Source organism: Molothrus ater, chromosome 23 (genome assembly GCF_012460135.2).
Source record: "Molothrus ater isolate BHLD 08-10-18 breed brown headed cowbird chromosome 23, BPBGC_Mater_1.1, whole genome shotgun sequence".
NCBI lineage: Eukaryota > Metazoa > Chordata > Aves > Passeriformes > Icteridae > Molothrus > Molothrus ater.
This window is the reverse complement of record NC_050500.2, coordinates 6,681,847-6,708,284: the sequence shown is the minus strand read 5'-3', so window position 1 is coordinate 6,708,284 and position 26,438 is coordinate 6,681,847. Positions and strand designations below refer to the sequence as shown.

Below are 26,438 nucleotides of genomic sequence, written 5' to 3'. Positions count from 1 at the left end.
CCCCTGCATCCCTCCCTGGCAGTGTCCAAGGCCAGGCTGGAGCACCTGGGGTAGTGGAAGGTGATCTTTGAGGGGATGCATCCCTGGGATGGGATCTTGGAGCTCCCTCCCAGCCCAGACTCGTGATTCTCTGGTTCTGCTGGAGCAATGCTGGTCCCAGTGAAAGTGGAGACAGCTTTGCTTCCCTCCCAGACTCCTGTTCTGTCTGAGGGACACCATCTGCTCTGCATTTCCAGTAACTGTCACATTTCCTCCCACAGCCATCAGAACTTGTCATTCTGAGGGGAAAAACTGCTTTTCTCTGTAATTGACACTTTGCACCTCTTGTCTTTCAGATGGGAAGAGGAGCTGACCAGAAGGATGAGCCTGGAATCCATGGTGGAAACCTTAAGAGAGGTGAGGTTTGGGCAGTGTGGGGTGAAAGGTGCAGGGCTTCCTGCAGCTCTCCTCATGCTGCTCAGCATTTTATTTGTCTTTTAATTAAAAATTTGCCCTCTGGCTAGAGCGGCTGTGCTGCTGTAGAGGACAGGGCTAACGCTGGGAAGCTGGAGCAGGAAATGATGAAGTTTGTGACAAAGTTTGTGACAGAGTGGGAGGAGGGAGTGGAATTTACAGCAGAGGGTAACAATTACATTTCATTAAAGAATGAAGTTCCATTCTAACCCCCTTTTTAAGCAGCCTGCTCAGGCTGAGTGGGAGCTGGGCTGGGCTCTCACCCCCTGGCTGTTTGCCTTGCAGGAGGCCCAGGAAGCAGAAGCTCTGCAGGAGGAGCTGAATGAGAAGATCGAGAGGCTGAAGGCAGAGCTGGTGGTGTTTAAGGGTCTGATGAGTGATGTAAGTACACAGGGCCCTCTGTGGGAGTGTGTCCTGCACATGGCCCCATCCCCAGCCAGGTGATTAGCGAGTGCTGCTGTGTAATTAGCGAGTGCTGCTGTGTAATTAGTGATGGCTGCTGGGATCCAATGCATCAGACAGATCCCCCTCCCCTGCTTCCTGTCTGGTCTGTGTGGAGATGCATTAACTGCTGCTTACCCATAACCAGGACTCTGCCCTCCCTCCCTTCCCCACAGCTGCTGGGCAGCCTCGGATCTGGGAGAAAAGGGCTGGAGAAGGCCCAGGCTGGAGAAAGCCCAGGCTGGAGAAGGCCCAGGCTGGGGAGCAGGCTCAGCCCTGGGCAGCTCCAGCAGCTGCTGGCATGGGGACTTTGCCTGGAGCCATGCAAAAAAAAAAAAAAAAAAAAAAAATCCTTTAGGAACACATTGTATGGAATCATGGACTGGTTTGGATTGGAAGGAGCTTAAAGATCATCCTGTTCCACCCCTGCCATGGCAGGGACACCTCCCCCTGTCCCAGGCTGCTCCAGGCCCTGGCCTTGGGCACTGCCAGGGATCCAGGGGCAGTCACAGCTTCCCTGGGCACCTCTGCCAGGGCCTCAGCACCCTCACAGGGAGGAATAAGTGGAATAAGTGTTTCCCATCTCCCTTAATAAACTCTGAAAAGATGAATCCTGGTTCAGGTATTGGCTTTGCTTCCAGGGCTGGTTCAACCTCATGGATAAAAAAAAAAAAAGAAAAAGTCTTGTTTTCTCAGGAATTTCCTCATGTCTCATTAGATACTGAGCTCTCTTCAAAGCCAGAGGATCTTTTAGGCCCTGAGTGGATAAAATTCTTTTATTTAGAAGTGAGATCATGCAGCTATCTGGAAGGATAAGCCAGGTGAATATTAAGGTGCCTTTCTCAGTAAGTCTGAGGTAGTGCTGAAGCCATTTGTCTGAGGAATAAACCCTGTTATGCTGATTTATTCTGTAATTTTTGCACAAACAGCCTTCTCCTGACTTCACAGAAACCTGCAGAACCCGCTCCCAGGTGTCAAATCCATTCTCTCAGGGCCATTAGATCTGCTCCTGGGAAATTTGGCAATTAGCTGTGTGTCCTTCTGTGCTTAATCAAGGGTGGCTGTGCTGGGTTAGAGCCTGGAGGGGAGAGGCTGCTGGGGCTGGGGCCTGGCTCCATTCACCCAGGAGCTGCTGTGTGTGCAGAGAGGGAGGTGCTGCTGCAGGCAAACATCCTCTGGGCTCAGGGAAAGTGCTCTGGGCAGGCTCTGAGTGCAAGGAAAGCACTGGGAGTGCTTGCTTTGAGCCTCATGGGCAAATATTTAGAATAGAGAAGTGCAAAATGTTGGCACGTGGATCTTTCCTTCCTGCAGATAAGGATCAGCAGCTCAGCAAGTGAGACTGTGTCAGTGTTGAGAGATTTATTTTCCTCAGAGTGTCTGGACAAACACAAATCTCCAAAGGTGATTCACAGAGGCTGGAGAAGACTGTGTAAAAAATTAAACCAAAAAACCTCAAATTCTAAAGGTGCTTCACAGGGGCTGGAGAAGACTGTGTAAAAATTTAATCCAAAAAAATCTCAAATTCTAAAGGTGCTTCACAGGGGCTGGAGAAGAGTCTGTGTAAAAATTTAAACCAAAAAAATCTCAAACTCTAAAGGTGGTTCACGGGGGCTGGAGAAGAGTCTGTGTAAAAAATTCAACCAAAAAAATCTCAGACTCTAAAGGGCCTTGAGAGGAGCCTGTGTAAAAAATTCAACCAAAAAAATCTCAAACTCTAAAGGGCCTTGAGAGGAGTCTGTGTAAAAATTTAAACCAAAAAAATCTCAAACCCAAAGGGCCTTGAGAGGAGTCTGTGTAAAAAATTCAACCAAAAAAATCTCAGACTCTAAAGGGCCTTGAGAGGAGCCTGTGTAAAAAATTCAACCAAAAAAATCTCAAACTCTAAAGGGCCTTGAGAGGAGTCTGTGTAAAAATTTAAACCAAAAAAATCTCAAACTCTAAAGGGCCTTGAGAGGAGCCTGTGTAAAAATTTAAAACAACAATCTCAGACTTTAATGGTGGTTCGCAGGGCCTGGAGAAGACTCTGTAATCATTTAAAACGAAAAACGATGGGAAAAAGCAAATCAAACCAACAAAAAGCCCAAAGTTTTCTCTTAGAAAGGGGATTTGTTGTTCAAGAATGGTCTGCAAAGGGTTTTTCCACTTTTGTGTCCCAGGTGGAAGCATTGCTTAGGAGTGGAGCTGTCCAGGAGAGAAGTCTCAGCTAGGATGGAAAATATGCTTTGGGGGTTTTTTAATGTTTCTTCCTTCACAAGGAGCCAGATTTCTGTCTGAGTGGGAGGATCTCAGAAATGAGAGCTACTACAAGGCAGTGTTTTCACTCAGAAATTCTCATGCAGAACTTTAGCTGGGCTGGGAGCCAGGTCAGTGCCAGTGAGGAGTGTTCTCTGTGCCAAGGTTTTCATGGATCTCTTTGGATCCAATCATGATTTGCTGGTCCCATGCTCTGTGTGCAGTTGCTGTGGAGCCTGGATTCTGGTTTTTCAGCAGCTTCTCTGTGCAGGCACAACTTCAGTGTCTGCAAGAGGGGAAGTGTTGCATCCTCACCAGGATTTACATTTCACTCTGCTCTGCTGCAGAGGGGGGTGCTCTCCATTTTTAAAGGGTTATTTATGGAATCCCAGATTGGTTTGGCATGGAAGGGACCTTCAGGACAATCCAGCTCTACCCCCTGGCCTGGGCAGGGTCTCCTTCCACTGTCCCAGGGTGCTCCAAGCCCAGCCTGAGCACTTCCAGGGCCAGGGCAGCCTCACTTCTCTGGGCATTGCATTGTCCTGCCCTGTTCCTGACCCACTGAGGCTCCCCTTGCCACACTGAGCAGTTGTTTTGGGGTGGGTGCAGGTTTTTTTTCAGTGGCAAACCCCTCTGAGCTGGAATTTTGTTAGAATCAGGGGTGAGCTGTGGAGTCCTCAGACTGCCCCGGTAGGAAATTTATTCCCTGGAACAAAGGTTCTGTGGAAATTCCTCCATGGAATTAAGGCTCTCTGGAAAGGTTTCCTGTCTGTTCCTTGCTGGGGTTCTGTTCTGGAGGCCACACCTGTGGTGGTGGCAGGAGAAGGGAGAGTTCTGTCCCTGCTCTGTGCCCGGGCACTGCCCATGCTCTGCCTGCCCCAGAACAGGGTGTGAGGTTCAGCACTGGTGTGGCCTGGGGTTCCAGAGATACTGTGGGGTATCTCCTCTTGCCTGAACTGTCTAATAATAGAAGATAATCCCTGCTGTCCTTCCTGCAGCCCATGACAGACCTGGACACAAAGATCCAAGAAAAGGCCATGAAGGTGGACATGGACATCTGCCGCCGAATCGATATCACGGCCAAGCTGTGCGATGTCGCGCAGCAGCGCAACTCGGAAGACGTTTCCAAGATTTTCCAGGTGATTAGGCCCTGAATTTTCCATAGGGCAGGGCAGGAGGGAGCAGTGCTGAGCAGTGTGGCCCAGGTCCTTTGCCTTTTCTTGAACTCTCTCTCTGTAGCTGTGTTTCCCCCGCTGTCTGTCAGGGTAGCTCTGCTGCGGGAGCTGCTGCAGCACCAGGAGCACAAAGTGCAGAGAGTTGGACAAAAAAAGGAGTCCCAGGATGATCTTTAAGCTGTGCTGTGAGTCTGATGTTAGTCTGTGCTGAATGCAGGGAAAAAAAAGCAGTGTTCCAGGGTCTAGGTTTGTATCATTCCTCCCTCCCATTTGTTCCCTTCACAAGTGACAGGTTTTAAGCTCATGGAACTGTCATCTGAATGTTCTTATTTCTGGCTCGAGCTCTGTGGCCAGAAATAACATTTCTGTGATGGTGAGCTCTGGCTGCTCCAGTTGCTTTCCTTGGAGCTCCTTGGATGGAGCTCGAAGGAAAGTCCTTTAATTTGCTCCAAAAGCGAGCAGTGACAGCTCTGCTGGATCAGGGCTGTCACTCCCAGTGCTGCTGGTCTTGTCATAACTGCAGTTCCAGCTCTGACTAACCCACCTTCCTTCTGCTTCCATCTAAATGTGTCTTGCTCAGGCTTTCAGTAAATCTGATGCTTTTCTGTGTGTAGTGATAGCACACAGTGTGCTAAGTGCTGACAGAAACACTGTAAAGATCCTTGTGGGCTCTGCTGGTGAAGCTGCTGAAATGTTGGATGGTTTTCCCCTTGTGTTCCCCAAAAGACTCGAACCTCCTCAGAGGAGAATTATTTCTCTGGCAAGTTGAGCCACTGTATGGTGCCAGGGCTCCTCCTTGTCTCTGAGGGGAATTGCTGAGTCTTTGTGCTCAGAGGTGACTGCAGAGCACACTCCTGCTCAGGCCTGCAGGGGTTAAAACGACCAGGAGAACAAGGCCAACAAGGGGTGGTCTGAGTGCCAAGGAGAGGGAAAACTGCTGTAGGGTGGGAGTGGATTGTGTGTTTGAGGTTCTGGCACCAGCTGTGCATCCTGTGTGTTCCCATCCCTCTGGGATCCTCTGGGATCATCCTGTGTGTTCCCATCCCTCTGGGATCATCCTGTGTGTTCCCATCCCTCTGGGATCCTCTGGGATCATCCTGTGTGTTCCCATCCCTCTGGGATCCTCTGGGATAATCCCGTGTGTTCCCATCCCTCTGGTATCTGGGATCATCCTGTGTGTTCCCATCCCTCTGGGATCCTCTGGGATCATCCTGTGTGTTCCCATCCCTCTGGGATAATCCTGCGTGTTCCCATCCCTCTGGGATCCTCTGGGATAATCCAGTGTGTTCCCATCCCTCTGGGATCATCCTGTGTGTTCCCATCCCTCTGGGATCCTCTGGGATAATCCTGTGTGTTCCCATCCCTCTGGGATCTGAGAGCATCCTGTGTGTTCACATCCCTGTGGGATCCTCTGGGATAATCCTGTGTGTTCCCATCCCTCTGGGATCTGAGAGCATCCTGTGTGTTCACATCCCTGTGGGATCCTCTGGGATAATCCTGTGTGTTCCCATCCCTCTGGGAGCATCCTGTGTGTTCCCATCCCTCTGGGATCCTCTGGGATCATCCTGTGTGTTCCCATCCCTCTGGGATCTGGGAGCACCTTGTGTGTTCCCATCCCTCTGGGATCCTCTGGGATCATCCTGTGTGTTCCCATCCCTCTGGGATCCTCTGGGATCATCCTGTGTGTTCCCATCCCTCTGGGATCTGGGAGCACCTTGTGTGTTCCCATCCCTCTGGGATCCTCTGGGATCATCCTGTGTGTTCCCATCCCTCTGGGATCCTCTGGGAGCATCCTGTGTGTTCCCATCCCTCTGGGATCATCCTGTGTGTTCCCATCCCTCTGGGATCTGGGAGCACCTTGTGTGTTCCCATCCCTCTGAGATCCTCTGGGATCTGGGATCATCCTGTGTGTTCCCATCCCTGTGGGATCCTCTGGGATCATCCTGTGTGTTCCCTCTGTGCCCCTTGCAGGGCTGTCCCTTGAGTTCCCTGAATTTCATTTCTTGGGGGCTCTCCAGGCTTTTCCATGGCTCAGCCAACCCTTCTTGTGTGCTGAGGATCCTCAATTTGCTGCTGCTGCTGCTGCTGGGGTGGGAAATTTATTCCCTGGAACAAAGGCTCTCTGAAATAAAGGCTCTCTGGAAATTCCTCTCTGGGAATTTCTCCCTGGAATTAAGGCTCTCTGGAAATTCCTCTCTGGGAATTCCTCCCTGGAATTAAGGCTCTCTGGAAATTCCTCTCTGGGAATTTCTCCCTGGAATTAAGGCTCTCTGGAAAGGTTTCCTGTCTGTTCCTTGCTGGGGTTCTGTTCTGGAGGCCACGCCTGTGGTGGTGGCAGGAGAGGGAGAGTTCTGTCCCTGCTCTGTGCCCGGGCACTGCTGCCCCTCCTGCTTTGCCCTGGCTCATCCCAGCCTTTCCCTGGCTCCTCCCAGGCTGTGCATGGCCCCTGGCAGGTGCCAGGCTGGCTCAGGGACCGTCCCCAGAGCTCTGGCAGCCGCTGCCGCTCGCTTTGCTCTCCCCAGCCGCTTCCTGTGCTCCGTGCGCGCTCCTCAGGCCGGGCAGGGAATCCGGGGGTGCTGGGCAGCCGCACCCCAGGCTCAGCCCTAACCCCTCTGCTCTCCTTGCACCCCAGTTCCCCTCCCAGGCCCCCAAGGCCTGCAGTCAGTGCTGTCTGTGCCCCCAGGTGGCTTCCAAGAAGAAGGAGCGGAAGCTGCCGTCGGACGAGGAGCTGTCGGAGCAGGACGCCGACAACAACGGGCGCTTCTCGGACGATGAGGTCAGCTGCTCCCTCAACATCACAGATGAGATGAAGAGGATGTTCAACCAGCTGTGAGTACCCCTGCAAAACTGCCTGAGCCTGCAGTCTCTGAGCTGGCAGCCTGGCACAGGCCAGGAGCTTTTGGGGAAGTTCAAATGAAGTGATCGGATTTTAGCTCCTCCCTCAAAGTGGGAGGAACTACAGAGAGTATAAAAAACACAAACTGGTTTTGCTGTTCTGGGTTGCTGCAAAAGAGGAAAAAATGCAACAAAAAGAGGCAAAACCAGGAGTCTGTTCTGCATCTTGGGCTGAATATTTGATTTCTGGAGTTTGCTGCTGCTTGGCTGGATAGAATTTGAACTGAGAGCTCAGCTTGGGGTGGATACAAACCTCCCAGTTTTTTTGGGAGGTTTTTCAGTTGGGCTGCAGGCAAATGGGAGTGGTGGATGTGTCTGGAAGATCAGTGGACAACAATTTATAGATGTCAGGAATGTTGGTGTTGTCAGCTGTTGCTGCAAAGTCCAATCTCCCACCCTGGAAGAACTGGAGTTTGTTTTGCCCAAAGCTTTACCCCAAACCAAAGCTTTACCCCAAACCACATTGCTCCCGGGAAGGAAGTTTGCAGCAGCCCAGGAGGGACTCCCAGCACGTGGTGCTGTCTGAGCAGTTCAGGGAGGTGGCTGGAGGTGTGCCTTGTGTCCCCTTCTCCCATCAGGGCCAGGGTAGGGACCCCCAAAATACTCCTAAAACACCCCCAAATATCCCCTAACCCCCCCCCGGGACCCCCCAAACCACCTGGGGGCCTCAAAAGGCAGGTGGGGACCCCCAAAACCCCCCCAAAATACTCCTCAAATCCCTTCAAATACTCTCAAATATTCCTAAATTCCACCTTGGGAGCCTCAAAATGCAGGTGGGGACCCCCAAACCCCCCCAAAATACTCCTCAAATACCCCCAAATATCCCCTAACCCCAGCCTGGCATCTCCTGGGACCCCCAAAACTCCCCCAAATCCTTCTCAAACACTCCCAAATATCCCCAAATTGCATCCTGGGAGCCTCAAAACGCAGGTGGGGACCCCCCAAAACCCTCCCACAATACTCCTCAAATCCCTTCAAATATTCCTAAATTCCACCTTGGGAGCCTCAAAACGCAGGTGGGGACCCCCAGAATAGTCCTCAAGTACCCCCAGATACCCCCTAACCCCAGCCTGGGATCTCCTGGGACCCCCAAAAGCCCCCAAAATCCTTCTCAAACACCCCCAAATATCCCCAAATTCCACCCTAGGAGCCTCAAAACGCAGGTGGGGACCCCAAAACCCCCCAAATATCCAGCAGTATAACCTGGTGAGGCTTTTTGAGCTCTCTGCTGTTCTCTTTTGGGAGAAAAGAGAAAAGCCCCAAGCAGCAGCAGCGTGGGTGTGACTGCAGCACCCCAGGGCATGGGGGTGTCCCCTGCCAGCCCCTGCAGGGACAGCAGAGAGAGGAACTCCCAGAGCTTTCCTGTGATGTTGTGAGGTGCCCAGGACGAGGTGAGAGATGAGAATTTGACTCCATGTTCTCAGAAGGCTGATATATTATATTATATTATATTATATTATATTATATTATATTATATTATATTATATTATATTATATTATATTATATTATATTATATTATATATAGTTTTATAATATAATATAATATAGTTTTATAATATAATATAGTAATATAATATAATATAGTTTTATAATAGAATATAGTAATAAAATATAATATAGTAATATAATATAATATAGTAATAAAATATAATATAGTAATATAATATAATATAGTTTTATAATATAATATAATATAATATAATATAATATAATATAATATAATATAATATAATATAATATAATATAATATAATATAATATAATATATACTAAAACTATACTAAACTATAGAGAAAGGATACATCAGAAGGCTAAACAAGAATGATAATGAAAGCCCATGGAACTGATTCCTCAGAGTCTGCCACAGCTGGCTGTGATTGGTCATTAATTAAAAACAATTCACATGGAACCAATCAAAGATGCACCTGTTGCTAAACAATCTCCAGGCCACATTCCCAAGCTATCAGATCATTATTGTTTGCATTCTTTTCTGAGGCCTCTCAGCTTCCCAGGAGAAAATCCTGGGCAAAGAGGATTTTTCAGAAAATACCCTGGTGGCACCTCCCAGCCAGGGCAGGGCAGGGTTTGTGCTGGGGGCACACGAGGGGTGCTCTGAGCACCACCAGCTCCTGCTCTGCTCTCAGACTCTGCCAGCAGTTCCTTTTCAGGGCAGCATTTCCACCTTTCTGCCTTTCTGCCCTGTGTGGATGGGATGGTTTTGGCCAAAGCTCTGATGATTCCCCCTTGTTAGGGCTCCTTTCAGATGCCTTTAGGCCCTCAGTAATAATCAGTGTAATAAATACAGAATTTTGACTGTTCCACTGCTAAATTCAGTGTGACAAGCAGGCAGTGTGTGGATTTTTTGAAAAGCAAGAAGTTAAATGGACCTGCCAGGTTGGTCATGCATTTAGGTTTTAATTTTGTTCCCAAACCTACCCTATGCTACCCAGTTGGTTTTGGTCCTGCTAATGAAATTCTTATCTCCATGTCCTATTACCCGTGGCACAAAGTGCTACAGGAGCCTTGTTCTGTCAAGCTGGGGTGAAAATGTTGGTGGGGATGGGCCCTGGGGTCTTTGTGAAGCTTAGAAATAGATAGAGGAGCTGGTATCATTAACAGAAACAAACCAATTTGCTTTTTAGCTGTAATGAACGTAATTTTTAAGAATTAAGTAGCACAAAATCAGAACTGCAGTGGATTTTGTGTGAGGTCAGCTCAGGAGCTGTTGTGCTCTCTGACCAGGACAGATCTTGGAAAAAGAGAACAATTGGAAGAAGTGGAATTGCAAAAGGCACACTCAGGAGTGTCCAAGTGTTTAAAATGACATTTTCCCAGTGCTGCTGATCCAGACAAACCTCCTGGCCCTTGCCAGGCTCTGCAGCCTCCCGGGACAGCATCAGGCTCCTTCCTGAGATCTTATCAGCTCAGAGGAAGTGAGCTAAAGCCATAAAAATGCATCAGCCTGGAATGCACAGGGAGAAATTCCAGCTCTTTGTCAGGGCTCCTTAACCACCATGAGAGCAGCTAGTGCTGTGTGCTCTGCAGCTTTCCCTCATTGCACAAGGTTAGAGCAGATGAGGGTGTGAAAGGCCACTCCTGCCCTGTGCTCTGCCCTCAGTGCTGCAGCAGTGGCTGTGCTGCTCTGCACATCTCAGGGGCTCAGCCTTTTCATCCTTGTTCCTTCCAGCCCTGCTTCCTTCCAGCCCTGATTCCTTCCAGTCCTTGTTCCTTCCAGCCCTGCTTCCTTCAGCTCTTGTTCCTTCCAGCCCTGGTCCCTTCCAGCCCTGGTGATTCCTTCCAGCCCTTTCTCCTTCCAGTCCTTGTTCCTTCCAGCCCTGCTTCCTTCTAGCCCTGGTGGTTCCTTCCATTCCTGGTTCCTTCCAGCCCTTATTCCTTCAGCCCTGCTTCCTTCTATCCCTTGTTCCTTCCATTCCTGCTTCCTTCCATTCCTGGTTCCTTCCAGGCTTGCTTCCTTCACCTCTTGTTCCTTCCAGCCCTGCCTCCTTCCAGCTCTTTCTCATTCCATCCCTTGTTCCTTCCAGCCCTGCTTCCTTCACCTCTTGTTCCTTCCATTCCTGCTTCCTTCCAGCCCCTGGTGGTTCCTTCCAGCCCTGCTTCCTTCCATCCCTTGTTCCTTCCAGCCCTGCTTCCTTCCATCTCTTGTTCCTTCCATCCCTTGTTCCTTCCAGCCCTGCTTCCTTCCAGCTCTTTCTCCTTCCAGTCCTTGTTCCTTCCAGCCTTGGTTCCTTCCAGCCCTGCTGTGTTCCAAGGCTGCAGGGGAGCCCTTGGCTGAACCCCTCTGTGAAATCCTTGTGGGTTCTGAGCCCTGTGACATCCCTTGAGCTGCGTTTGGGCTCCTTTGGAGGAAAGAACAGCTCCAAACACTTCTGTGGTTTTGCAAGCAGGGGAAGCTCCTGTGCAGCTCCCTCTGGAGGGCAGAGCCAGGCCTGGTGCTCCAGCAGCAGCTCCACCAAGGAGCTTTTATTGTGCCCTGGGGTGGCAGAGAGCCCAGCAGAGAGGCCCTGGGCAGTGCCACGGGCTGTCGGGAAAAGCTGTGAGGATTTCCAGCGCTGCATTGTCCCCATTCAGCTCTCATAGCCCATTTTTCTAGACAATTAATTAAATTAAGGACTGAGGGAGTGGGGCTGCAGTGCCCTGGGTGATGGCTCTTTGTTCTCCCAGCCGTGAGACCTTTGATTTCGATGACGACTGTGACAGTTTAACGTGGGAGGAGAACGAGGAAACGCTGCTGCTCTGGGAGGACTTCACCAACTGCAACCCCTCCATCGACCTCCAAGGAGAGGTGAGTTCATCCCTGTTGTTTTCTCCAACTCTTCTCTGCACAAACTCTCCCTCAGCTACTCCTTGACAGCCATTTGAGCCTGTGGGTGTTGGACTGGTGTTCTAGTTTGCCACACAGACTGACTCTGATTTTGAAATCCTCTTAGTGCTTCCTCTCTGTGGCTGATTTGCAGTCTGTGCAATCACTTCATTGGCCAAACTTTACTTCCTTGGCTCCTTCAGTGAGTATTTAAAATACTGAGTGAGAGGTGAAGGATCCAAGGTGTCTGTTCCAGGCCCATCAGGGAATTTGTCACCCTTCAAAGCTTTCTCTAAAGTTCTGGGCTGACAGGAGGGAGGTTTAAATTTGATTTTAGGAAAAAATCCTTCCCTGTGAGGGTGAAGAGGGCCTGCTGTGGCTGCTCCATCCCTGGCAGTGCCCAAGGCCAGGCTGGATGGGTTTGGGAGCAGCCTGGGACAGTGGAAGGTGTCCTTGCCCATTGATGGGGTGGAATTAGGTGAACTTGAAGCTCCTTCCAGCCCAAACCAGTCTGGGATTCTGTGATCTTCCACAGCACCTCACTTTCTCTGTGAATTATCATTCCCACTTTACGATGAGAATGTGTGGAGTGCAGGGCATGGGGTTGCACAGCTGTTCCTGTGGGGAGCTGAGCAACCTTGGCATGGTCTGGGGAGGTGTTGAAGGGTGCAGATCCCATCCCAGACAAAGAACTTGTGCTTGCAGGGCCACAAAAAGCCCCAGGGATCCTCTGGACCCTTGAATCTTGGGCTTCCCTCAGCCCAGTCAGTGGGGATCTGCTGGCACTGGTGGATAATGAACAGCTTCCTTTTAATCCTGAAATCCCAGGGAAAGGCAGTTAATCCAGCCACTCTTAAACCAGCCTGGAGAGGGCTGGGGATGGCTGGGATTGGACTGGGAATTGCAGGGGATGGCTGGGAATGGGCTGGGAATGGCTGGGAATGGGCTGGGGATGGCTGGGAATGACAAGGAATGGGCTAGGGAGGGACTGGGAATTGCAGGAAACAGTCTGAGAATAACTGGGAAGGGATGGGAATGGGCTGGGAATGACAGGGAATGGGCTGGGAATGGCTGGGGATGGCTGAGAATGGGCTGGGGATGGCTGGGAATGGCTGGGAACAGCCTGGGAATGATGGAATGGCTGGGAATGGCCGTGTTACTGCATCCTGAGCAGCACAGGGTGGGAGGTGGGAGGTGATCCCTCCCAGGCTGGGAAGATGCTGAGGCAGCAGCCTGGGGGATGTTTGGCTGCCAGGGCGTGTTCCTGTTCCACCTCCCTGCTCCTGGATCATCCATCCAGAGCTCAGGGAGCCTCTGGGGACTACTGGGAACTGCTGGGGCTGCAGAAACCACGGGGAGTGGCACAGGGATAACAGAGAGTGGCACCATAGGGATAACAGAGAGTGGCACAGGGATAACAGGGGCTGGAGAGTGGCACCATAGGGATAACAGAGAGTGGCACCATAGGGATAACAGAGAGTGGCACAGGGATAACAGAGAGTGGCACAGGGTTAACAGGGACAGAGAGTGGCACAGGGATAATGGGAGCAGAATGGCACAGGGATAACAGAGAGTGTCACCATAGGGATAACAGGAGCAGAGAGTGGCACCATAGGGATAACAGAGAGTGGCACAGGGATAACAGAGAGTGGCACCATAGGGATAACAGGGACAGAGTGGCACAGGGATAACAGGAGCAGGAGAGTGGCACAGGGATAACAGGGACAGAGTGGCACAGGGATAACAGAGAGTGTCACCATAGGGATAACAGGAGCAGAGAGTGGCACCATAGGGATAACAGGAGCGGAATGGCACAGGGATAACAGAGTGGCACCATAGGGATAATGGGGGCAGAGAGTGGCACCATAGGGATAACAGAGAATGGCACAGGGTTAACAGAGAGTGGCACAGGGATAACAGGGGCTGGAGAGTGGCACCATAGGGATAACAGGGGCAGAGAGTGGCACAGGGATAACAGAGAGTGGCACCATAGGGACAATGGGGGCAGAGAGTGGCACAGGGATAACAGGGACAGAGAGTGGCACAGGGATAACAGAGACTGGCACCATAGGGATAATGGGGGCAGAGAGTGGCACAGGGATAACAGAGAGTGGCACCATAGGGATAACGGGGGCAGAGAGTGGCACCATAGGGATAACGGGGGCAGAGAGTGGCACCATAGGGATAACAGGAGCAGAGAGTGGCACAGGGATAACAGAGAGTGGCACCATAGGGATAACGGGGGCAGAGAGTGGCACCATAGGGATAACAGAGAGTGGCACCATAGGGATAACAGGGACAGAGAGTGGCACAGGGATAACAGAGAGTGGCACCATAGGGTTAATGGGGGCAGAGAGTGGCACCATAGGGATAACAGGAGCAGAGAGTGGCAGCGATAACGAGGAGAGGGAGAGTGGCAGGCTGATAACGAGCAGCCTGGTGCAGGAATTAATGAATTAATGACAGCTGATTTGCATAGCCGGGCGTGCCGGGCTAAGCACAGCAATAGCGCCGAGCCCAGGCCCCGCGCGGGGGAAACTCTAAAGATTTTAAGAAGCTTAAATCCTTCTAAATGAAAATTATACAAGGAAAGGGTAGATTTGGCTTGTAGATGGAGGTTCAGAATAAAGACTGCTCCGGCTGTGCCTGCTCTTTAACACGTGCTTTACATGCCTGAATCTTCCTTCCGTGGGTTTTATTCCTTTCAAGTTCTTACACGCTGCCCTCACCACCTTCTTTTATGACCTTCCTCCTTAAAGCTCTTCTGCATATAAAAGGATCAGAGGGATGATTCTTGTAACTCCAGGCTGGATAGCCTGGTGTGGGTACCAGGAATGAGCTCTGTAAATCTGCCACAGATGTGGCCAGAGCATGGAAACCCCATTAACACTCATTGGTGCAGTCGTGCTAAATTGAGGAGCATTTTTTAATGGAAAACTGAGGTGGTTGAAGGCTTGAAAGAGGGAACAGTGACATTGTGGTGCCTTTTTGGGCAGCACCAAGCAGCTCTGTGTGATGGGAGCCCAGACTGTGCTGTCAGTCCAAAGGAGGAGCTTTCCTGTGGGACTGCATTTGTTCCTGCTTTATCCAGCAGTGCAGGAATTCCAGTGGGAATCCATGCATGCACTGGGGAATGATGATATGCAACTGGAAAATGAGAATTCCATTGCAAAGCTGGGAGTAGCAGCATGGTCAGTGCAGGGAGAATTAAAAGTTTCATGTCTGGAGAGCAATTCCAGTCTGTCCAAGTGAGATCAGGCTGTGAAAGGCTCAGGAAAATCCAGGGGGCTGGTGCTTTGGAATGCAGCAGGTGCATGGGTTTAATTGCTGGAGCTTTGATCAGACCTTGCCTTTGTGTGTCCAGAGCTGTGGTCATGGCACAGAAATGTGTTTTCCTGGTATTCCAATTGAAGAAGAATATTCCTAGTCTGTGAAACAGTGTCTTTAAAAAATCAGTGCAGGAAGGAACACAATAACCTGCATTTCCAGGGAGGTTAAATAAAATCTTCACTTCTCTCCTGAATTCCTTTATTTCCTTGCTAATTTTTTGTGTCCTCCTCTCCCCTGCAGGAAGAAAACCTGGGAAACTTGATCCATGAGACAGAGTCTTTCTTCAAAACAAGAGACAAGGAATACCAGGAGACAATAGGGCAGATAGAGGTGAGGAAGGGGAGTTGTTCCTGATGGATGGACACAGCACAGGGGTGTCCCAGAGGGAAGCAGGAATGTCCATATATCCAGCAATGCAAAGGCATTTCCCTCTGGTGTGCCCTGGGGATTTTTCTAAATGCCATTCTCTGGGCTGTTATTGCTCCATACTTCAGCACTGAGCATAAATCTGAGGCTGGTGGAGAGAGAACCTGCAGAACAAAGGGAATAAAACACATTATTTTTCTTTTCCCCTGCTTTGTTCTGCATGTCCACCCTCACCATGGGAAATGCTTCCCAGGATGGGGCCTCACAGATGGCCAGAAACAGCAGCTGGAGCTTCTCAAAATCTCTGTCCTGCCTGGAGCTGCTTTCATTAGTGACTGCCTGTTGACAAACAAGGTGCCAAGAGCAGGAAGAGCCCTCCAGGGTGATATATGGCTTTTTTGAGCTAGGTCTTACAAGCTCTTGGAGATCTATATTACACTTAAGACAGTTCAGGTACTTTAGAAGGCATAAAATCAGCAGGATGGCTTTTGTGGTAGTGTTAGAAACAGAAAAGTTTTAATAAAAAGCCAAACCAGGGTTGTTCAGAACCAGTGTGGAGCTCTGACTGCCCTTCCTGGGCTCATGGGTGCCTTGGCAGTCAGGAGCAGTGAGTGAAATGGGCACTGTGGGGTGTTTGGGTGGGCTCTGGGCAGCTCAGGCAGTGTGAAGAGTGCAGGAAAAGGAAAGAAACGCAGGAAAAGTGGGATTGCTCCTCCCCTGAAGCTGATTCTTTGCCCTTCAGCTGGAACTGGCCACAGCCAAGAGCGACATGAACCGGCACCTGCACGAGTACATGGAGATGTGCAGCATGAAACGGGGCCTGGACGTGCAGATGGAAACCTGCAGGAGGCTGATCAAGGGCTCAGCTGACAGGTGAGGGCTCCTCTGCTGCCCCAGCAGCTCCTTCCAGCTCCTTCCAGCTCCCTCCTGCTCCCTCCTGCCCCTTCCAGCTCCCTCCAGCTCCCTCCTGCTCCCTCCTGCTCCCTCCTGCTCCCTCCTGCTCCTTCCAGCTCCCTCCTGCTCCCTCCTGCTCCCTCCTGCTCCTTCCTGCTCCCTCCTGCTCCCTCCTGCTCCTTCCTGCTCCTTCCAGCTCCTTCCAGCTCCTTCCAGCTCCCTCCTGCTCCTTCCAGCTCCTTCCTGCTCCCTCCTGCTCCTTCCTGCTCCCTCCTGCTCCTTCCTGCTCCCTCCTGCTCCTTCCAGCTCCTTCCAGCTCCCTCCTGCTCCTTCCAGCTCCTTCCTGCTCCCTCCTGCTCCTTCCTGCTCCTTCCTGCTCCCTCCTGCTCCTTCCAGCTCCTTCCAGCTCCTTCCAGCTCCTTCCAGCTCCTTCCTGCTCCCTCCTGCTCCCTCCTGCTCCCTCCTGCTCCCTCCTGCTCCTTCCTGCTCCTTCCAGCTCCTTCCAGCTCCTTCCTGCTCCCTCCTGCTCCTTCCTGCTCCTTCCAGCTCCTTCCAGCTCCTTCCAGCTCCCTCCTGCTCCTTCCAGCTCCCTCCTGCTCCCTCCTGCTCCTTCCAGCTCCTTCCAGCTCCCTCCTGCTCCCTCCTGCTCCCTCCTGCTCCCTCCTGCTCCCTCCTGCTCCCTCCTGCTCCCTCCTGCTGCAGCTCTGCATGCTGAGAATTTCAGCCTTTCTGTGCTGCCAGGCACTGACCCCCAGGAGAGCACTGCATTGACCTGAGGCCGTGGAAAAGCTTCCAGAATTGAGTGATAACACTGGGATTGTGGTTGATTAGAAGTGTGTCATATCACAGGGTGGAAAACTTAGAGTTTGGGCTTTTAGAATATAGTAATAAATATAGAGCAAGATGGAGGTTTTAGAGTGGAGGCTGCTCCTTCTTCTTCACCTTCTTCTTCACCTTCTTCTTCACCTTCTTCTTCACCTTCTTCTTCACCTTCTTCACCTTCTTCACCTTCTTCACCTTCTTCACCTTCTTCACCTTCTTCACCTTCTTCTTCCTTCTTCTCCATGGGTTTCAGTGGTATTTTCTAACTGGACAGAAAAGTCTGCATTGCAGACTTTGAGGGATCAATTATTGGGTTAAAAGTAAAAATAATTCAGGTGTAATTTCTTACTTGGACAGTTTAGCCTTAAAAGACCTTGCAGCAAAAGATTGTTGGCCATTTAGTGCCATGTTGGTGAAGAACTGCAGAACTCACTGCTGTGAGACTGTAACACTGATGAGAAATAATAAACACCTAAATCTGAACACAAACTTTATCAGCTCCAGTGCCTTCCATCCTGACCTCAGCAGAGGTAGGAAAGAAGGTGAAAACCAGCACATTCTTTCCTGGGTCTGATGCTGGAGAGGGCACCTGGAGCAGAGGCTGGACACTGTTACAGGAATAAAGTAGGGATTTATTAAAAGGCCTCCAAAGATACACCTTGGGCAGTGCAGGAGCCTGGCCCAGGCTACACCCAGGATGGACCATGGGGGATCAGTTTTCACACTTGATCAGTTTATTCCATTTGCATATTGTGGGTTAATTGTCCAATTACAGCTTCAGGTAATGAAGTCACATTCTCCCAGTTTGCTTCCCCCCAATTCACTTCTGTTTACACTTCTTGGGCCTGAAGCTGCAATAGTTCCCCTTGGTTCTGGGGCTGGAAAAGGAGAGGAGAACTTGCTAACACTCTGTGTGAAGTTCAGAGTTATACACAAATGCAGCACAGAATCTGAGAAATATTAAAGCTAAAACTTAAAGCATCAATTCTTGCCAGCTTGGGCTAAAGGCAACGCTGTCACTTGATGGCCTTGTCCTTTGGAGAATCTTGTGTCCCAGCTCAGCCCTGGAAGGGGGAGTGTGGAACAGCCCCAAGGGTTCAGCAGCTGCTCCTGAGCACAGGGAGCTCCAGCTCAGCTGGACTTCCAGTCTTTAACATCTCAGATTTAGAACTCTTAAAACCCCAAATTAAATCTCGACTCTGGACTTACATGAAGAACTTGTTTTTTAATCTTCTCATGTGTTAAGAACATTATACTATGAGGGATTTCTCTTATCTCTTGCTCAACCCCAGTAGAACAAGATGATAAACTTTCAATTTTCAGGGCTCTGGGTATTAGGGATGCTGAGAGTCTTTGCTCTCCGTTTCCCCATCAGTAAACCTGGGACAGCCTCTGTGTTTGAGTGGGGGATGGCTGGGGTGGCACCTTGATTTTGCTGCTGATATTTCCTGTTTAGCCAAAAGTTTAATGTTATTAAAGGGGTTTTTGAATAGCTTGGGGAAATTCCAATGTTTAATGTTATTAAAGGGGTTTTTGAATAGTATTGGGAAGGGAAAGTGACTGTTTTCTTCTAAGACTTTTGTTTTCTTCCTTCAGTCATGGATATTTAACTTTTTGGCTGCACCTTTCCCTGTGTTTCCCTGCAGGAATTCTCCATCCCCCAGCTCTGTAGCCAGCAGTGACTCAGGAAACACAGATGAAATTCAGGATGATTTGGACAGAGAGACGGACGTGGAGCCCATGGTCAGCTGATAGAAGTGGGAGCATTCCAGTCAAGGGGGAGATGGAGAGAGAAGAAAAATTCCAAACCAATTGCTGGGGGAAAGGTGAAAGACTCGAGAGCCCCTGCAGAGGGACTCTGAGGACTCATTCCTACACGCATCCCCTCCCAGCCAAGGATTGGTGCTGTACATTTCTATTGTTCTACAAACCATAAATGCAGAGTCCTGTAGGGAAACACGGTGTTTTAATTGTGCCTTTGCCCCAAGCTGAGCCACTTTGAGCTCCAGTGGAATATTAATAGCAGGTGTTTTTATAAAATATATTATTAAAAAAAAACAAACCTACAAACAACCAAAGTTGTTGGCAGCAGAGGATGGTGCTGCAGAGGCTCTGGGTACTTCAATAAGCTGCTGGTTTTATTGAGCTGCTGCACTGATTGGCAAAAGCAACATTGGCAAAAAGAGCAGCAAAACCAAGACAATTGTGGTGCAATTACAAATGTCTGGCACAAGGAAAAAAAAAAATAAAGAATTGCCTCCAAATTGAACTGCAAATGTTTAACAACAAGAGCGGGTTTGGAGTCGGCTCGCAGGGTGAAGCAGTTCTACAAAATTCAGAGGGTTTCCTTCATCCCACCTTCTGGGCTGAGGGAGCCTTTGGGATGTGTCCAAGGTTTCTTCTGGACTCCAGGACCTGGAGGAGCAGGACTCAGCTCGGTGGCAAAGCAGGGGGGCACAGGAGGGGTCACTGGGGGGGGACTATCACTGAGTAACTACTATGCAAAAACAACAAAAAAAGCTCGCCTTATTTCTATGGAATGTTTGGTCCCTGCTGGGCTACAGTTATCCCTTGGGAAAAGGAAAGCTAAACCCACATTTGCACACTTAGATGTCTGTAGAGCTTCTTTTGAGGTGGAATGTTGTATCACAATGCCTTTGTTTCCAGTGCTGGGTTAGGAGGGGAGTCAGCCCTGGTTTGTCTCTTTTTTCAGGGTTTTTTTTTTTTAGTGTTTGCAGATTTTCCTTTGCAGACAGAGAAATAACTCCATTTTATGCTGCTTCCATGATGTGTAGGTGAAGCATCAGGATAAACTGACCTAGGTGTAGGCTGGAGACAGGACTTTGGGAGAGCTCCTGACCGCTGTTCTTGGGGAAAGCTGAGCACTGGGAAATGCTGTCATCCTTTTTAGGGCATGGTAAACTGAATCCCAAAGTGCTGCTGCCCTAGAGCTGGGGTGGAACAGCCACGTGCTTTCTCTGTGAGAAAGTGGCAGGACCTTGGCTTTGCCCATCTTTCTGCATTTTTACCCAGGAGAAGCAGCATCCAAGTCGGATCACGCGGTGGTGGCTGAGGAAACTCCAGCCCCACCGAGCTCTTCACGGTTAGAATGGGAATTGTAGCACCTCAGCCAGGTAAAAACAGGGTATAAACCTCAGCCAATAACTTTATGTTTGTTTTTAAATCAGGATTGAGAGCGTAGTTGATACTGCCCAAAGCCAGCTGTGGGGTTAAGCAGTGGTTGGAACTCAGAGTAAATTCCACATGTGTTTGTTTTGCCTGCCAGGAAATGCTGTGCAGGAGCAGTGCTAGGGCTGGACAGGGAAAATCCCAATTCCTGCAGCCTCTGTGTTAAAGAAAGGAAAGTGGCCAATCCTGTGAGCTTCCTGAGTGCTGTCCCCAAGCCTCTGGATCTCTGGAGCTGCACTGCAAGCAAGCAGCCAGTGCAGATCCTGCTTCTCCATTCCATGGAGAGCATGGGTGTCCTGGAAAATGCCTCATTCCTGGCTGGAACCCCTCAGTGTGGCATGACCATGGAGAGGGCAGGGCTTGGGGTGTTCCTGGGGGAAGGAACTGTGGGCACAGGAATGATTCCCCTCCTGTGCTGCTGCCTGGCTGTCAGCTCCTCCTCCTGCCTGGACACGGAGCAGCCTTGAGGCCACGTGGGTCAGAGGAGCTCCCTGAGCTTTCCAGGCTGGGAAGGAGGGACCAGGCTGATCCCTCAGCATGCACAGAGTGCAGAGCCACAGCTGATGGCTTCTGTCCAAGGCCAAGGCTATTCCTGTGGTGGATCCAAGGCTATTCCTGTGGTGGATCCAAGGCTATTCCTGTGGTGGATCCAAGGCTATTCCTGTGGTGGATCCAAGGCTATTCCTGTGGTGGATCCAAGGCTATTCCTGTGGTGGATCCAAGGCTATTCCTGTGGTGGATCCAAGGCTATTCCTGTGGTGTCCTTACTGGTGGCAATGCTCAGTGCAGAGTAGGTGACAACTCCTTGGCTCCTAGGGTGAGGGCCTTTCCAAAGCCTGGTCTGTCCTGTAAATAACTTTTCTCTGGAAGAGAAACCTCATTCCAAAGTGCTCATTCCTGTTATTTTTTAGGTGGCCAAAGTGGTAAATGTGATGTTCACTAGGGCTGCAAGCTGGGGGTTGGGTACAGGGGGATTTGGGGTTTTTTTTGGGCTGGGACTGCATGTTTGAAATCTGCAATTTGAAGGGTTTTGAAGGGTTTTGAACTTCAGCTGCTCCCGAGGAGCCTCTCCCGAGGCTGAGGAAGCGTCTGCCAAGTCTGGATGTCTGTGATGCTTCAGTGGCTGGGGCAGGCATTGCTCAGCCCAGTGAATCAGCTCCTGGAGCCTGCCCCAGCTCCCTTCCTGGCTCCCTTCCTGCTGGGAACGCTCCTGGAGCTGCCCCTGGCTCTGCCCTCACCCAGGAACGCTCCCAGAGCTGCCCCTGGCTCTGCCCTCACCCAGGAACGCTCCCAGAGCTGCCCCTGGCTCTGCCCTCACCCAGAACACTCCCGGAGCTGCCCCTGGCTCTGCCCTCACCCAGGAATGTTCCTGGAGCTGCCCCTGGCTCTGCCCTCACCCAGAACACTCCTGGAGCTGCCCCTGGCTCTGCCCTCACCCAGGAACACTCCCGGAGCTGCCCCTGGCTCTGCCCTCACCCAGGAATGTTCCTGGAGCTGCCCCTGGCTCTGCCCTCACCCAGGAACGCTCCTGGAGCTGCCCCTGGCTCTGCCCTCACCTGGGAATGTTCCTGGAGCTGCCCCTGGCTCTGCCCTCACCCAGAACACTCCCAGAGCTGCCCCTGGCTCTGCCCTCACCCAGGAACGCTCCTGGAGCTGCCCCTGGCTCTGCCCTCACCCAGGACACTCCCAGAGCTGCCCCTGGCTCTGCCCTCACCCAGGAATGTTCCTGGAGCTGCCCCTGGCTCTGCCCTCACCCAGGAACGCTCCCAGAGCTGCCCATGGCTGCTTCACCCCAGGAATGCCCCCAGCCCTGCCCCTGGCTGTCCCCTCATCCTGAAATGCTCCTGGCTCCATAGCCCCAGCAGCTGTTGAGGTTGTGCTTCCCTTCCACTCTGGGTTTGTTATTTTTCCCTAAAACTGAGGGTCCTGGTAGGAAAAAGGCTGAGTGTTCCCAAAGGCAGGAGCTGTTTTGCTGAGGGCAGGGAATTCCCACAGCTGGAATTGGGGTGTGAGGTGGGCAGGAGCACCCACAGAGGGTGCTGAGGGAATTCCCACAGCTGGAATTGGGGTGTGGGATGGGCAGGAGCACCCACAGAGGGTGCTGAGGGAATTCCCATATCAGGAATTGGGGTGTGAGATGGGGAGGAGCACCCACAGAGGGTGCTGAGGGAATTCCCATAGCAGGAATTGGGGTGTGAGATGGGGAGGAGCACCCACAGAGGGTGCTGAGGGAATTCCCATATCAGGAATTGGGGTGTGGGATGGGCAGGAGCACCCACAGAGGGTGCTGAGGGAATTCCCATATCAGGAATTGGGGTGTGAGGTGGGCAGGAGCACCCACAGAGGGTGCTGAGGGAATTCCCACAGCTGGAATTGGGGTGTGGGGTGGGCAGGAGCACCCACAGAGGGTGCTGAGGGAATTCCCATATCAGGAATTGGGGTGTGGGGTGGGCAGGAGCACCCACAGAGGGTGCTGAGGGAATTCCCATATCAGGAATTGGGGTGTGAGATGGGCAGGAGCACCCACAGTGGGGGCTGAGGGAATTCCCATATCAGGAATTGGGGTGTGGGGTGGGCAGGAGCACCCACAGAGGGTGCTGAGGGAATTCCCATATCAGGAATTGGGGTGTGGGGTGGGCAGGAGCACCCACAGAGGGTGCTGAGGGAATTCCCATATCAGGAATTGGGGTGTGGGATGGGCAGGAGCACCCACAGTGGGGGCTGAGGGAATTCCCATATCAAGCATTGGGGTGTGGGGTGGGCAGGAGCACCCACAGAGGGTGGGTGAGGGGGATGTGGGATGTAGCAGAGGGTGTGGAACTCAGGTGCTCGGGGGTGATGTGTAGGACAGTAGAGGTTCCCGTGGGTGTTGGTGTCTTTCTGTAACCACATGTAATCCATTCCTAAAGCAGAAAAGGCCTTTTCATGCTCGGGGTCGGGGTTTATTTTCATTTAGGCTGGGCCAGCCTTTTGGGGCAGCTGGGGTTGGTCCTTGGGGGTTTTTGGGAGGTCGTTGGTTCCAAGTCCGGCCGTGCTGCTGCTCCTGCTCCGTGTGTGTGGCACCAGATCAAAGCTTGCCAGAGAAAAAAAATGAAAAAAAAAAAGGAATTTAATTGTAAAAATGCTGGAAATGATTTTGATGACCTCTTTCTTTTTTCCTTTGTAAAGCTGTAAATACTTTATTTTTGTTTTCTATTCTTAATGCGGTGTCATATTGACACTTTTTTAGATTTACAGTCAGAAAATCCTCCTCATCGTTTCTCATTTTTTAAAAGGGGATTTCAAGGAAGCAAATTTTTTTGCTCGCTAGCAGTGTAATAATAGATCAAATTCCTAAACTGGGTTTGTACAAAAAATGTTTTCAGTAAACAAATGGCAGTTTGTGGATGCATGTTGTTCAAAAATGTCCAAAGAATAATGTGGTACAAATGTTTTCAAGAATAATGTGGTACAAATATGTTTTTCAAAGACTTAGTGATGATCATCTTAGTTCACACAAGGAAAAAAAGCAAAATTCTTTTAAAAAAAAATGTTTGGGGGGGAATGTAATGAAACTCATCAAAGCTAAATGTGTAATCTATTTATAAAAACACAGTATATATTCTATTTTTATCAGAGGTTTTTAAAGTGCAAACAGATTTCTGTTGGCAGATGCAATTGTTCCCTTGTAAAGTCTCTTCTGCTCTGATGGGACCCCCAAATTCTCTGATGGTTCCAGGAGTCAAGGTGGAAATAACCAGGACAGGTTTGGCTGTGGAGCACTCACAGGTGGCTTCCTGCAGGGGAGGCTGCAGCTTCAGCATCTCTTCTGCCTCTGCAGAATTGTTGCTGTGATTTCATTCCCTTCCCTGCAATTTTATTCCTCACTCCCGACTGGGAGGATGCTCCTGGAAAGGGTCAGGACCTCCTGGATCCCAGGAGCGTGGCAGGACAGGGGTTAAACTCTGCCTGGATAATAAAAAATTAACTACAAATTCTATTTGTACCTGTAGAAATTGGGATTAACTCAACAAAGCAAAACAACAGATGGGAATCGTGCCTGAATATGCATCCAGAGCTGCTTCTAAAGTGAGGTTATATTAATTTTCCTTTCCATGATCATTCCTGCCAGCAAAAACACGAGCTGGCTGTGGAAGGGCCGTGGGTGCTCCCAGAGCTGTTCCTGGTGTTTCCCTTGGCTCTGGGAACATGGGATGGATGTTTGTGTTGGAAGAGCTGCAGAGCTGGGAGCTTTCACGTTCGAGTGCTTCATTTTAGAGCCGAGTGTTTCAGGAGTGATTTATCCTGGCTAAATTACGACATCCCAGCGCTTGCACGAGGCAGGGACACCCCAGGGAGGATTTCCCACCCTTGGCTTCAGGACTTTTGGGGTTTTTGTCCTTGTGCTCGGCTGCAGGGGAGCACACAGCCCTCAGAGCTCTTTGCCTCTGGGCTTGCCACCCCAGCGCTGGATTTTAGGCTTTGTAGTGGGATGTGTTTTGTGTCCCTGTGAGTTTTAACCGAGAAACAAAATTACCAAGGAGGCAGCAGGCGGTGTCCTGGTGGGAATAACAGCAGAGGGGAGCTGGGGGCACTGCCTGGGAATTCTCCATGGGAATGGGATCCCAGCCCCTCTCCCTGCACAGGGAACACCCAGGGCTGGGCCAGGCCCTTGGCAGAGCACTGAGGAAACACCTGAGCCTTCCCTCCTGTCTGTTTTTGTGTGAGTTCAGTGTCCACAGACCCTTCTGCGTTTGCAGGAGCCTTTCGAAGCTTCTCTTTTGAAGGAGCAATAAATTGTGTTTAAATGTGGGTATTTGATTGCAGAAATCTCCATTCCCCCCTAATCTGAGGCACTCCAACAGTGAAGCACTCGGGAAGGGGGTGCTTGTGGGTCTGGCCAGCTCCCTCTTTTGGGAAATGATGTTAAACAGCCTAAAACAGCCCCTGGAGTGGCTTCAAAGCGGTGTCACCTCTGTGGCAGCACAGCCCAGAGCACCACGGTGCCACAAACCCGGTGGAGCTGCCCAGACTGGCACCCCCAAAACCCCAAATTTCTGTTTTATTGGAGAGGGTTTGAGGGTGGTCCAAGCTCAGTCACTAAACCACGCTCCTTTGTGTAACCTGGTTTCAGCAAAAAACTCACAAACCAGTCCCTAAAACACCTTCCTGTGGTTAAAGTAAATGTAGCGACCTTCTGCCAAAAAAGATTATTTATTATTTATCGTGTTCGAGTGGGAGGTATTGATGCCTCTTCCCTCTTGCTGTGTCACTTCTTGTCCGTTCCTCTTTAGGTCACCTGAGAGTTTCTTTTATCCCCGTGACAATGAACTACTGATGGTGTGGGAACGCCCCTGGTTACCGTCCCCGTGTAAATACTGTGCTTTATATTCTGTATATTAGCTCATTTTAACAGAAAAGACTGGACTGATGATGCTGTTGGATGACCCCAGGTGGGGAAAGGCTGGAGGATGACCCAGCTCCCGGTCCTGGGGCTGGAATGGGACACCACCAGTGGATTTGGGACCACGAAACGCTTCGAGACTCCAATCCACGGCAGGAGGAGCCCTGAGAACATCCTCAGCCAGAGCCAGAACCACCCCATCTCCTCTGAGCTCGGCGGATTTGCTCCATTTTTCCTTTTTTTAGTGCCAAAACCGACCCCAGTGTCCCCTCCCAGGTGTGCTGGTGTCCAGCCCGTGTCCAGCCCTCCTCACCCTCCGTCCTGCCCGGGCCGGGGCTCAGCCCCCGCTGCCGGAGCTGCCCATGGAACAGGTCCCAGTCGGTCTCTGGTGACGATGAAAACCACAAAAAACTATAAAATAAATACCAAACTCCTGGTTGAACGGCTCCGCGTGTTCATTCTTGGGGTGGAAAACGCCTCTGAAGCAGAAGGATTGGGGTCTGGGGAGGGAGGGACCATCCTCATCACTGAAAATCCACCCAGCCCAGGTGATTTGGGATCATAAAATAGCCCCAACTCCCCTCAAAATTAGGGTCCTTTAGCTGCAGCTCTTGAAACATGGCTCTGCTTGGAAATTAAAGTACGCCCTGCACACCTCAGCCTCCTCCTGGCCCTGTGCCCCAGCCATGCCCCTCCTTTGGGTTAAAATCACCCATTTTTGGGTAATTCTCAGTTCCCAAAGGGATTCTCAGTTGCTTTTCTCTTTCTCCCCGCCCAGGTCCTCTCGGGCGGCTCGGACCCGCCGCGCTCCGGGCGCAGTTCCAGCCGCTGCCTCTCCTCGGGCCGCTTTTGTTGTTGTTTTTTCCGAATTTCCCTTTTTTAAATGATTTTTGGCTCCTTCCCGCGCCCCGCCCCCTCCCACGTGCCGCGCGCGCCA

At 50.8% G+C, this 26,438-nt stretch overlaps 1 protein-coding gene across 2 annotated transcripts in view; it reads left to right on the top strand.

Moving 5' to 3' along the window:
- The window catches only part of IFFO2 (intermediate filament family orphan 2), a 59,759-nt gene extending 33,816 nt beyond the window's left edge, over nt 1–25,943 (top strand). The window contains exons 2-9 of one of the 2 annotated variants that reach the window (XM_036396453.2): nt 336–396; nt 739–834; nt 4,125–4,265; nt 6,985–7,130; nt 11,379–11,499; nt 15,088–15,177; nt 15,956–16,086; nt 18,576–25,943. In XM_036396453.2, coding sequence (XP_036252346.1) covers nt 336–396; nt 739–834; nt 4,125–4,265; nt 6,985–7,130; nt 11,379–11,499; nt 15,088–15,177; nt 15,956–16,086; nt 18,576–18,681 — 892 coding nt within the window. In that variant the 3' untranslated portion in view covers nt 18,682–25,943. The remainder of the gene's footprint in view (nt 1–335; nt 397–738; nt 835–4,124; nt 4,266–6,984; nt 7,131–11,378; nt 11,500–15,087; nt 15,178–15,955; nt 16,087–18,575) is intronic. The other variant, XM_036396454.2, reaches the window with a different exon arrangement.
- The last annotated feature ends 495 nt before the right edge of the window (nt 25,944–26,438 follow it).